This window comes from Osmia bicornis, chromosome 6, assembly GCF_907164935.1.
Source record: "Osmia bicornis bicornis chromosome 6, iOsmBic2.1, whole genome shotgun sequence".
Classification (NCBI taxonomy): Eukaryota; Metazoa; Arthropoda; class Insecta; order Hymenoptera; family Megachilidae; genus Osmia; species Osmia bicornis.
Window position 1 is genome coordinate 5,754,281 of NC_060221.1, and position 13,791 is coordinate 5,768,071.

At 35.2% G+C, this 13,791-nt stretch overlaps 1 protein-coding gene across 2 annotated transcripts in view; it reads left to right on the plus strand.

The window, feature by feature from the left end:
* LOC114878520 overlaps window positions 1–13,791 on the plus strand; it is a 95,463-nt gene that overhangs the window by 60,304 nt on the left and 21,368 nt on the right. For both annotated transcript variants that reach the window (XM_029192433.2, XM_046286062.1), the window contains exons 2-9: window positions 6,503–6,639; window positions 6,931–7,374; window positions 7,997–8,240; window positions 8,735–9,191; window positions 9,614–9,752; window positions 9,993–10,173; window positions 10,428–10,617; window positions 10,883–10,994. In XM_029192433.2, coding sequence (XP_029048266.1) covers window positions 6,507–6,639; window positions 6,931–7,374; window positions 7,997–8,240; window positions 8,735–9,191; window positions 9,614–9,752; window positions 9,993–10,173; window positions 10,428–10,617; window positions 10,883–10,994 — 1,900 coding nt within the window. In that variant the 5' untranslated portion in view covers window positions 6,503–6,506. The remainder of the gene's footprint in view (window positions 1–6,502; window positions 6,640–6,930; window positions 7,375–7,996; window positions 8,241–8,734; window positions 9,192–9,613; window positions 9,753–9,992; window positions 10,174–10,427; window positions 10,618–10,882; window positions 10,995–13,791) is intronic.

Below are 13,791 nucleotides of genomic sequence, written 5' to 3' on the forward strand. Positions count from 1 at the left end.
GCTTTGTTACTAGCATCGTCTCGTAACCCATCTATCACATAATCGAACAATGCTTCCGGTTCAATATTTCCCTTCGCGGCCAATTCTTTCATAGAGAGAAAGTATTCTTGTACCGTTTCATCTCCCCGTATTTTCCGTCGTTCAAGCTGCTTATGAAGTTCCGCACTTGACACTTTTCGTGAAAACTCTTCGATTAACGCCGTCTTTAGTTTTCTCCACGTCTTTATTACACCTTCACTCTGCACGAACAGTTTCGCTAAACCTTTTAATGACTTTTTGGCAAACACTATTTTCTGTAGATCATTCCATTCAAACATTGCGGCGGCTTCTTCAAAGTCTGCTATCCACCGTTCTATCGTGTGAGCGTCAGTTCCATCGAAAGGTCTGATCATATCCTCGACGTCTTTATATCCTAACGCAAACTTCAACTTGTTGTCGTCACGAACGGTCACCGCACTAACGTTTCTGTTTATGTTACCGACCGTCGTTCGTTGCGCCCGCGATTGATTACTATTAGTGTCGCTATCGTCGTCTTCCTCGTGATCGCTATTTTCATGACCAATAGCGCCATCAATATTTGCATCGTCGTTGTTCTCGTTGTCTTCGTCGTCGGGTCCCTCTTCGTCTTCGTCATCGTCTTTGCCGTTATCCTTGTTTAACGAATTCAAGTCCATTAAACTGTTTATTATCCGCACTAACAACTGTTCTTTCGTTCCCGAGTAGTCAAGACCGAGAATATTACAAATAGACGTTAGATCTCCCATCGATAATCCACCAGCGTATTCAATCTTATTGCGATATTCGGCAGATTCCTCCCTGAATGTGAAACCAGTAAATTCACGTAAACGGCGTCTATTTCCTCTATCTCCTTCCGTCTCGAACACTAGTTTGTGTAATGCCACTATGGCCGCACGAGAGGCTAATTTAATTTTGCTTTCGATTGTCGGGTTTTGCGCGAGATTTTCCATCGTAAATTGTTCCCGTACACTTATATCACTTGTTTCGTCTTAGTCTTAATCGTCGTAATGCTGTTCGTCGTCCAGCTCGTCTTCGCGTCGTTTTTGTACTACCGCGTATCGTTTCACTCGTCGTCGTCTTTGTTACGGCGCCATGCCATTTTTTTCGTCGTGATTTTTCTTTTTTCGTTCGTCTTCGTTGGCTTGTCTCATTCACATCCCGGACGAGCCCCCAATATTTGTAGGATTCTTAGATATTGTAAATATTAAACTTTATTATTACACTTTAACAGTTAACATATATCATAGAATTATAACGTACGATTTCCTCGCTCCTGCAAGAAAAAACTGCCTCGCACACACGCCACGCACTCTCATCTGTTTTTTTACCCTAGCGCGTTGCCAACCTTCCGTCTTAACATCCCACATTATTAACTCCATAATTCATATTACACGTTGTCTATTTGTATAAACATTCAACAACATTACAAATTAATTTCCCTTTATGATTTCATAACAACTTTGCAATATAATTCAATATACAAATGAATTTAATTATACCAAATAATAACAAACCCTATTATTCGTAATAAATTTCAGAATAGAACTAATGTAAAATGAAACATTAACATATACTATATTTTATGAAATTTAAGAAAATGAATATTTCCTGGGTTGAATCTGAATTCTTTACAAAATGAAGAAAGATCTGAAGTTTCAGACGTATGTATAGGAGAAAAATCCTCGATGCACACGGATGAAATAAGTTTCAGGAAAGATTCAGTCTTCTATACGTATCATAAATCAGTAGGTCTCGGGTTCTGGTTAAAAATAGTACCAGGGACAAGACAAAAGACAGCTCTTGGCTCGGCAACGATGAATAAGAGAAGTTTCAAAGTACATCGGAGACAATGGAACGCACAAAACATTGAACCGAGTTGAATTGGCTCTAGGAAGTTTGAATTTACTTCGTTAGTTTAACCCGTTGCATTAAGACTTTTTTTCACTGCACCAATACTTTAAGGTTCACTGCTTGGATATTGAAGTAGACAAAGAGAAATGAAAAAAAAATTTACATAAAGTTTACTTCAATTTCTCATTGTCAGAATTTCAAACATTACAAAAGAAACTTTCTTATCCTATTTTTATCAAAGCGTACAAACTTTATTCATTAAAAATGAAATTTATTTATTAAATCAACTTATATAAAATTATGTTTTATTTATTTAAATAAAACTTGTGTTATAAATAGTATAAAAATTAATATAAATAAAGAATTTCAAATTTAATATATAATTTCAAATGAGTGAACTAAAGGAAGTAAAGTAATACAATTTATAAAAGAATACTTTAAAAAATTTTAATTTTGTAGTAATTTTAATATAAGGTATGAATTTATATATTTCTTCCAAAAAAAAGTTAGGTCCTATTCACTTGATTAAACTTCCAATGAATTAAAATTTTGTGGAGTAAACCTGTTTTTAATTCGGGTAATCAACGAAGTCACTTTAAAAAATTATTTCAAACCTTCCCTTGAGGCTCATACATGATAAATAATTTTTTCGAAACTCGATTCAGAGCTGTTCAAAATTCCCTTTAAACAACTTCGCTCGTTTGATCGTTAAGCATCATGAAACTTTCTAAACGTAAAGTTCCCAGTGACATTTAATTTCCAAATGTATTCCAGGGTGTCTAAAAGTTCCGAAAGCTGCACCACCTGCCTCCCTACTACGTCAATTATTATTATCTTCTGTTAGCTTCCCCTGTATCTACCCTCGTTAATGACCGATCAAATTAACATATGAATGGATTTAAAATTGGCTGACTCAGGGAAGTAGGGTCCACATGGAAACTGGTTATATTCAAGGGGATGATTTCACATTCTGAGAAACGATTATCGCTAAATCCTTGTGGTTCCTTTTTAAAGTAATTCTATGTCATTAATTTGGTTAGTTTATTGGAAATATATCTTCAAAATGATAGATAACATTTTTGTTTATTTTCAGTTTTGCAATTATTATTACCACCAAAGACTGATACCTCGAAAAAATTCATTTTGTACTTAACTTATTACCCTTGATTTTATTATTTATTATTATTGCCACTAAAGAATGAATATTTCAATATTTATTTTTGTTAAATTTTGTAGAAATTATGAAAATTCATGTTGGCAATCTACTGTATTTACGTCAATATTTAATTGCTTAACAAAGTTATTAAAGCAAATATTTACGTTGTTGTAGTTTACAAAAACAATCGGTTTAATCCGTTTCAGGCGAGCACAAATAATGGATATTGTAGAACGGAAATGGGGAAACTCGTGATGTTTGAAACCGTTTGTTCTGATTAGAGTGTGTTTGTAATAGACGAGAACCAATAACGTTAACCGGTGTGTTTTATGTTTATTCGAATTTTGTATTTAGACTGTCGATATTTGATATTAGATGTTGATGTTCGTAAAATAGCTTTGCGTTTGATGATCGAATATCACGAGTGTGTTTTGAGGGTAAATACACGTGCTTTGTGTCTGCCATTTCGGTAGAATTTATGATATAGTTGAAAACGAGGTGATTTCTATGCCAAAGATAAATATGATTAATGAAATGTGCAGCATATCATTAATGAAATCTGCAATTAAGAGCAAGGAATATTCATTTAAAAATTGTTTAACGTCGAGATTGATAGATCTTGTAAGGTCATCTCGAATTCAATTTTAATTTGATAAATATTAAATTTAAATATTTTTCATATTTTTAAGCATTGCTCACCAATTAACAAAAATTTTTTAAATTATTAGAAATTAATGCTTGATTTTGGAATACAAAATATACGTCTTGCTCTCTTCAGGGAAATTTCAAATATTTAATTTATACAAAATAAAAGTATTTGCTATAACAAAAATTCTCATTTTATTATTAATAAATTATGTATTCAAAATTTCATAATATTCAAAATCCATACAAATAACATATGTAAAATATTATTTCTCATTTTGCCATTATCAGCTCATTAATAAAATTTAATTGCAATCTGCTTATATACATAAATTCGTTATATTTTTCTAAAGAAGAAAACAAAAAAGATACTTAACTCTCATAAAAAAACTGGAAACGAACGATTCCTTTTAAGCTAACTCTTCAAATCGAGCCCCTTGGTTGTTTGAATTCTTCATTCACTCTCTTCTCTTCGAGTTCATCAACAAAACGTTCATCGAAAAAAAAAACTGTCTGAAAGATGGACCTTTAATCGTTTCCATTCAATTTCGCAAACACTTGCGGTTCCCACTCGACTCGTGCCAACTGGTTTCGTCTTTAAATCGTCCAACGGAGGTTGAACATTTTCAAATGGAAGCATTCTTGCTCGAGGGCCGTTAAACTTCGTTAAACGGCAGCTCGTCAGGTTAATTAAACCACAAAGAAAGAATGAAAGCGTGGAACAGAAAAACAATATATAAGAAAGTCTCTGAAGGGGGTGCTTTTTAGAAAAATGGAATAAAATTGTTTCTTTTGCGACCGAATCGACTGCTGCGACTGATGGCGATTTTCAGGCTGCTACATCATCGAAAATTCTCTCCATTTCGAGTCCACTACCCTCAATTTAGGTTTCGGGGTGCCGTGATGGAAGAAAACATTGTGTGTGTGTGTATCTTTTGCAGGTCGGCCAGGCCCTTGCCATGCGATGTCGTTGCAGAACCCCAGACTTCGACATTACAGGTCGACTAAAACAGATCAGATTCTATTTGCCTTATTCTGAGAACAGTTTTTGAGAGTTTTTTATTATGCGTTGAATACTATGAGGACAGGCACGCGACACTATACTTCTATTTCTCTTTATTCTCTTTCTTGCTTTTCCATTCTATCTATAGTTTTTCTTCTTCTAGTATTTTAGTAATTCTGTACAGGATGTGGTATGAACAGAAATAGGGTAATCACTTGCATGAAAGTAGGTTGAAAATGTAGGAAATTTTGTTTTCTTTCTTTGTTTCTTTACTTTTTTCCTTTTTTCTGAAAAAAATTATTGTAGTTTGGTTCACATCTAATTACATACATAATTAATAATTTCCTGTTTAAAAGTAATCTCTGAAAATGTCATCCACATTTCCAACCTGCTTCTCCGCAAGGAATCACCCTATTCCTAATATAATAATTTTATCACACCCTGTGTACATCGTTTTAATACAGGAATATTCCTGTATATACAGGGTGGTTTACAAAACGTCAATAAATCATACCACTTTTCTACTTGCAATTAAGAAGAAACAGATGAAAGAGACGAGTGGTTCAAAGCAAACTACATTTTATTTTTTGTTTTTAATGCAACGAAGCATGTGTATTTTGCAGTGGCGCTACTTTGAACTACTCATTTCCTTTCTTATAATTGCAATCGGAAAAGAGGTACGATTTGTATGAATTTCATGTACCACTCTGCGTATCGTAGAACGTGATATCTCGCTGCATCCACGCTTCTGTAACTCTGATTTCGTGAATTCTCTGTAGCCAGACTTGTGTCGCTGTGCCTCTAGTATATTACAGATATACATTGTGCGGAACGTTGCTCCATTTACCGATCGTTTACTATCGTTTCTCGTCACACCCACGCACCGTGTGGGTGAGTGGGTGGGCGTAGAGAAGCGTGGTTTCGACAACGCGGCATCAGGAGCTTGCGAATTTACACGCTCCTACTACGTCTGGTATCCGCTTCCGCTTACCACTTGTCCTAACTTGTGACGCGATTCGTAGAAGTACACGCTATCGATCGGTAGTGTCGATTGCGTGGGAAGTTGATGAAAATCTGATGCATCCTTTCTCGATCGAACTGATGTAAAGTATTCGAGGAGATGTGTATATAGAGGGTGTTTCGTTTCCATTTTATCAGAACATCAATTCAGTAAGTAAATATTTGGAAAATTGTTCAGGTTTGTTTTAGAAACTGAATATTTAACAAAATCTAAATGAAGGAAATTAATTTTTTTTACAGAATGTTTCCTGTTAAAGTGGTTAAAAATGGAGTGTTTTATTACTAAATTTGCTAAATTTGCTTCATTTATTTTTTAGAATAATCAGTGGTTTTAAAGATCATCTCTCTCAGAAAGGTTGAACTAGCACACTATGTAATTCTATAAAAAATATTTAACTATTTAACTATTCTATAAAATCGTTCGAACAAACATCAGCTTCCCGTGCAACCTAAAAGTAGCATCTTAAACGCAGTAGTTAGCTAGAAAGTGAACTAAATGAAGCTTCCGAACATCGTAAGTTATTTCATTTTTCACGTAAGGTACAATTTGCAACTGGCCAAGCATGAAAAAAAAAATATATTGTAGAAATCCAACGTAGAAGTTAGCCAAGAAACCACGATTTCGATCGAGTGTGTGTTTGACTTTTGGAGTGTTCTGTTGGCATGGCCTCGAATTCACCTAACTTAATCGTTCACACCTTGCACCCGTTATTTACCTTGAGTCACACAATCTGTTTATCAATTAGCCGATGACAGATCGGCGACTCGTCTTTGCCTGCTCAAGCCGAGACCGAGCGTTTCAATTTCAGGACCATGACAGCGATCTGCTTCGTGTGCAACCTGCCGATCCTGAGCCATCAGGTCGGCTTGGTATGGCAAGGAGGCAATGGTTGGGACGATCTTGTCAGGGAACAGGTGGAGGAGTCAACGCTCAGGCAACGTCTAGGCGAGTATACTAGTAATTTGATTATTAGATCCTTTTTTTGTTTTAATAAAAGACATACGGACATGTGGAAAATTAATACAAACAATTCATTATATCTACAAATAGGAGGTTGTTAATTTAATCAAACAATTTTTATTTAATTATAAAATATTTATTCAACATTTATTTTAAAATATTTAAATTATTATTTTCAATCCTAACTATCCTACCTGTAAAACCAAACTGCTATTATCTCATCCAGCCTTCATTCTTCATTTTAATTTTCATTGCAAAAACACTTTTTTTTCCCAGGAACAGGAAGACGTGACTCAGCAACACAAATTACGCCCACTTCGCCGCCTAACGAGCCCCAAGAATCGTCGCCGACAAATCAACGTCGTCGACGGTCCAGTCTAGCTCAGCTGACGGATATATTAAGGGAATGGGGCGGCGGTGGTACTTCGGGAAAGAGCAGCCGTGGGAACAAATTATGTCGACGTGAAACGTTAGCGGACATCGCGAAATCGTTGCCATGGTCCAGGCAGACGACGACGGATGCCAGTCATTTGGAAAGACTTCGTAAAAGGCGGGAAAGTTCCGTAGACAGCGGGATCAGAAGTCAGGCGTCCACGAAATCCAGAAGAGACTCGGCCATTAGTGATTTCAAGAATGACATCGCTAAATTGTGGGGCAAGAAAGATGCCACCCCTCAAACTCAACCACCACCTACCGTCATTTCACCTACCCCTCGTCGAGGTATATTGCTTAAATGGTTTTTTTCAATTTTCTTTTTAATTTTTGATAAAATTATTTTTATTAAAAGAAAAGAATAAGATTCGGTCTATATCTATGATAAATATCCTAATAAAGTTGAAGCACGTGGCAAGACAATAAAAGCGTGTTTTTGACATGATTTGTGGTGAAAGTTGTTTGAGCCGAAGAACTTTCCGACCCCTATAATAATTTGTAGAGATTGTACGTGGCAGTGTTTTCGACCTATTTGTCAGTTTATATGTAATATATGACATATTAATTCCTGAATATCAATATCATTCAAAATTTCTTAAAAAATATTAGCTCAGTCAATTAATTAGTGAACTCTGTACAAATTCAATGGTATAACGTTCTACTAGTCGTCGATCTTTAGAAAGTATTTATATTTCTAATAATTACTTCATTTTACTTTACCTACTTCCCTTTTCTTCACTGTTTGACCTCAATTATAAAGTACACCAGTTTTCATTATTTTCAAACTAAATTTCAAACTACCCCTTACCTCACTGTTAAGAAGTGGTAAAAGTAAAAACTTTCTAAATACACTAGTAAATATATTACTTTTTGCTTTATGAAGACCGTTATTAATAATTTTATTTTATAGATTCAGGGGAATCGAGGAATTCTCGACGAGGTTCCGGAGAGAGTGCCAGATCCAGAAGAGATTCCGTGGTTGCTGGACAAACACCCAGCCCCGGTGAACGGAAACATAATTGTCGCCATCATAGACGCAGACAGTCCCAACAATCTGTTGACAGTGGTAGCGGTGTGATGGCAGCAAAGTATTATAGGAATGATCAAAGACCCAGCGCCTCCAGCATTGATAGCACAGCCAGCAATGCTGTTAGGTATGGGATAATATACTGACGACTGAATTTGCCTCTCTAATTTCCTTTGTAACCGCTCTATGTTCATGATTAATTGCTGCATTTAATCTTGTTAATTTAAGGTGAGATTCTATTATAGTTGGGATGCACATGCAGTTGATGATCAATTTCATTTCGTACTACTGGTAGTACTACTGGACGTATTCCAGTGCTCCATGAATATTACCTAAGAGCATTGAATATTAATTTTATATTTATATCATTTCAAAACTTTCAACTTTCCTTACTTCACTCCATTCTATTTTTTATCTTTTTTTATTAGGACGTTATACCTTTTTGTACATTATTAATGATTTTGGATTTGTTTTATCTGTTTAAACCAATAAAATATTATATCATTTGTTTCTAACTTAAATGAACAAAATTCTACTGGAGGAAGACAAATAATGGTTCACGAAGGATAATAAGATTACTTTTATAAATTTGTTAACAAAGAAATATTTTCTTTATTTTAGGGATCATATTGAATCTCGTAATTCGATGGATAAAAGTGATCGATCGAGCAGTATTGAAGCTAAAATGCAACCAACGGTGGAGACGAAAACTGTTACACCGACCACGACAACCACCACGTCACCAACACCTCAGATCGATGGAAAGATACTCATTACAACCACCACTGATTCCAAAACAGCGACAACCACAACTACCACCACCGTGTCAACGTCTACCACATTGACTGTGGACATGAAAACCACTTTTGAGAATAAGAACCTAATTTTAGAAACATCTATCACTCCCCCTACCATTGTGATGTCCTCGGTGACACCGCCGTCTGTCTCACCAACAACTAGTACCACTCTTCCACTTCCTGGAACCTCCACCTCCGGTAGTTCGAGTCCTGTCGGCTCGCCAAACGTGAGCACACCGACTCATCCTCTACTTACAACTAGGAGAGACTCCACTACTCAGGTGAGATATGGGGAAGTTTTAATTAATTATTGGGATTATATTTGAAGTTTTTAGAAAATGTATTGACTGATTTAATTTTCTTAAGCATCAAAAAATATTTAATTTAGGTGGGAAAGAAAGCAATAGTGTTTGTTACACCATGGAAGATTAGATTCAATAAGTAGTAAAACTCAAGTAGTAACAGTCGGTGTATGGTCAGACGACTTTCAAATATAAACATATAAAGCCATTTTCTTTTATAAATTGTATCCCCTCCGTTTGTATCATATAAATTTATTAGTAATTACTTTTTTAATATTTAATTTGTATTTAATTTTATATTAAATAATAATAAAAAAGGTTGAAAAGGAGATGTAGATGAATCTAAATATGTATATAAATACATAAATATGTTTTTGATTATGCAAACAATTTTGTTGCAGTGTTATTACAAGGTAAAGGAGGTATCCCCTAACAAATTATCAAGATTAACACGACAAGCAGCTGCCATAGACGAATCGATGCCACCAGCAGGACGACGAGGAAGTCAGCCGACATTATCACCAGATCCTGATGAAGGAGGTACAATCACAAACTTGAACCACCATTAACTAAGTTTCACGCATTAAATAAATCACAATTGTAATTATGAATATACTTTCAATTGTAGATTTAAAAAAAAATGTTTATCTTCATTGTAATTTACTGTCTTTCCTCTTCCTATCTATCTATTTATCTATCATTTCCATATCTCTTTCCTCTGTGTTGTAAAATAAATGTTGTAGAAAATTAGTAAAAAATTATCTTTTTGAATGTTTCAAGGACGCAAAGCTCGCAGAGACTCATTGAGTCCTGATTCTGCCTCCTACCCGAAACGTCGCGATTCCAGGAGCCATCTGAGTCCTGACAGGACAGTCGATAAAAGGGATATCAGTCCTATCAGGCAAAGGAAATCCCAGCTGAGAAGGCAGTCAACGTCAATGGCTGGTCGGTCGCCACCTAGGTAGCTGTATTTTATTGATTTGGTTGTGTGGATAATGTTGTTCCCTTCGAAACAAGACATTTTGAAAAATAATATAATTCAAGAATAAAAGAAACTTAAAAGAAAATTTATTGAATCTAAAATTTTCAATGGTAATATAGAACTTGTAATAAATGAAAGAGAGATTTTGTTAGATTAATTTAAAAATAGAAGTGATCTAATTTTAATTCGATCAAATACATAACTTTAATTGATAAATGCATTATGCATTTCAGATCACCAGATAGTTCTCCCTGTTCATCGAGAGACCCAAGTCCCTCTCCTTGTACACATGCTCCTGCGATAAGAAGACAGTCAACTACAGATGAGATTTTCATAGCTCGTGGTTTTCGACGACAAAGTACCGCTGAAGAAATGATAAGATGTCGAAATTTTCGAAGACAAAGCTCTCAAAGCGATGAGACGGTCAGATCTTCATGAACTTCAAAATAGATTAACCTTCTACTATTAAAATCCTTGCCTTATAATTTTCATCATTAATTAAATTACTATTCAAAAATAAAAAAGTGTGCGAATAATTTTAATTTTTACTAATATTAAAATTTATATAATAAAATATTCAAATTTAATTACTTTTCTTCCATGACGGAATTAAAAAATTGTGAAGCAAGGATTTCAAAGGATTTATTGAATTAAATTATTATTTTCAATTGATATTTTTATGGTCCAGGTTCAAAGATACCGAGGACGAAGAGACAGTTCTGCACAAATCACTGATGGAACATTTGCCACGATGACTGTTGAGACATCAAGCACTTTTTTCGATAGCAGTACTCAAACTGGTGAGTTAAAAGTTTCGTCACTATAATTGACATTTTGAAAGGTATAAATTCCACTTATATAAATTAAGTGTGAATTATATCTGCATATATTTGTGTCATACAAATTTCCATTTTCAAGTTCCCGCTACAATGGGAGGTGAATTTTAAGTAGTATGAACTGTATTTAATCGAACGTGATGGAAGCGCCATCGTTGATCTGTTTCACTGACTACTTTGAACTATACTATTTCTTCATTCATATTTGAATACGAAAAAATTGCCTAACTAATTATTGTTCATTATTCCAATGAATTGATTATAGTTTCATATATTTTTCAAATCATTTCAATTAATAACCTTTCAAAAGTTTCATTAAACTATTAAAATAATAATTTTAAGTTTGGAAATTAATTAAGATATATTCTATGAAATTATTCAGTTTTTTTATTTATTTCGTTTTTCACAAATAACATTGTGTACATTTTACGTCAATTATCTGGCAGTTCCAAGAAAATTTGTAATTTTTCTTTCGAATCTACTTTCATTTCGTAGATTAATTATAATTTGCTTTATCCAATAAAGGTACAAGATTGATTACAAGATTCACAAAGGTATTAGCAACAAATGAACTCAATAAACGTGACCTTGGATTTTCTTGATCATGTTCAAATCTAATTATATCACTTCTTCAATTCTACTTTATTGCTACGTAAACTCGTATACATATCGCTATATCATAGTTGATATAATAGAACTCTCAAGAACATATGCATTTGGAAAATATACACAGTATATTTCTTCTTAAATTGTACTACATTTCTTAAAATTACATTGATCACCAAAATCAAAAAATAATTATTACAAAGTTCATTAAATTATCAACTCTCATCTCGTATATATTTTTTTTTCTTGAATTTCATATAATTTCTTGTTAAAGCTAGCTTGGCTCTGAAAATCAGAAAGTTAATTTAAGATTTTTTCAATATCTGTGCCATAAAATTCTTATAATCTCGCTTATTATATTTCTTCCTCAGTTCCACAACACCTCCTTCATCGTACACTTTAGAATTACCCTCGTCATTAAATTCACAAACTAATTATCCCTAAGTTCATTAAACGTTCTCCACCACGTGAGTGACAATCAAAGTTCCCGCTCAGTGGTGCCACGCTGAAATCGAACCAAACCGGTGAAAACGGCGCGGCATGCGCCTTGGCAACGCGTTCGCAGCAATCAGCCGGCGTCACGACGCCTCACGGCGTCCCCGTGGACGCAGGCGTGGTGCCAGTGGCTGTAGTTCCAACGGAGTAACACTGGGGTGCATGACAGTCAATAGCCAGCTGAATAGGAAACCAGCCCCGAGGAGCTGCTTGCCGAGCGTGTGCGTGTTCCTCTCGCGTCCCGACGCGTTTTTCTTCAGTATCCTAGTGTCCTGGAAGAATCCAGCTACACCTTTATCCTGTCGCAATCAACCAGACAAGCGACAATCCCCCATGGAACTCTGCAATCCCCGGTGATCGTGATCGAGCTGTCCTGATCGAAGATCGAACCTGTGCATTCCAACAGGATCAACATCCTGCCAGAACCTAGGAAAAATAGAATAAAGGACAAAATCAGCAGGATCAATCAGGACTCGTCAACTATCCAAACAGTGTGTTTCAATCTGAAAGTGTCCTGTGTTGATGATTGTTCCTTATATTTATCTGATGAAAAATTCCTGGTGTTATTATTGTTGAGGAGTCACTTTTCAAGTGAGCAGTACATCGATCCAAGTAAAATCGTCCTGTCGAAGGATCCAGCTGTTGCTGCCTCCGAATGACAGCTTAGATTTTCTATCAGAATGATGGGTGGTGCCCTTCGATCGATGATCGAAGATACATTATTTGGAAGATCCATCGAGTGATCCTTCGAGGATGGACATCCTGGATGACTCGTCGTTGTCAACGTGTAGGAAGACGTAGCAAGGTGTCTGACTAGGACGCAACCACTTGTGGCGGTGGCTTGTGCGGGTATCGGTTCACGAATCCTTGGAAGCCGGCCAAAAACAGCTTGTCCTCGGGTTGTGTCCTTGAGAAAAAGGATCTTCGATGAGCTCGCGATCCTTGGACTACACGTTGCTTGATGGTGGTGCACGTTTACGACGGATGTTTGATCGCGGTGTGCTCGTATGACATGTGATACACGGTGCCGTAGTGATGGGAAGAAGGACTCGTGATGTCGATGAAGGGTTCTAAGGATTCTGTGCTGTGTACGGTGCACGAGATGACGAGATTATCCTGTACAGAGCTAGGACGTCTGAGGTAGGAGTGTTTCCTTTTTATTTTCTTCACCTGTTCGTTATTACGCCTCAGGTACAGTTTTAGTCAAAAGCTAATGCTACTGTAGTATTTATTTTGTTGCTTTTTCACAATTTTTATATAAATATGTAATCAATGGCAATTGAAAGATTTTTAGTTAGTGTAAATGTAATCAATTTCTCGTTAACTGCCACAATGAAAATTGATATTAATTATTAGGGACAAGAATAATTATTTTTTAGATTACATATTTCGAGTTTTCAAGTTCGAGTTTACCAAAATAACTTCAAACTATTTAAAAAATTTTATAAACATACTCAAAATTATAAATTTGATTTATTATTTTATTAATTTATTATGTTTGTCACTTCTTGCATTTCAACAATGGTATCAATTTCTTTATAATGGAATAAATACTACAAATATAATTGATAGATTATTTAATAGATATCTTGAGCCAACGTTTTATTTTTAATTGTGAAAACGTGTAGATTTAACGTAATCCCTTAGCGAGGACAATGCA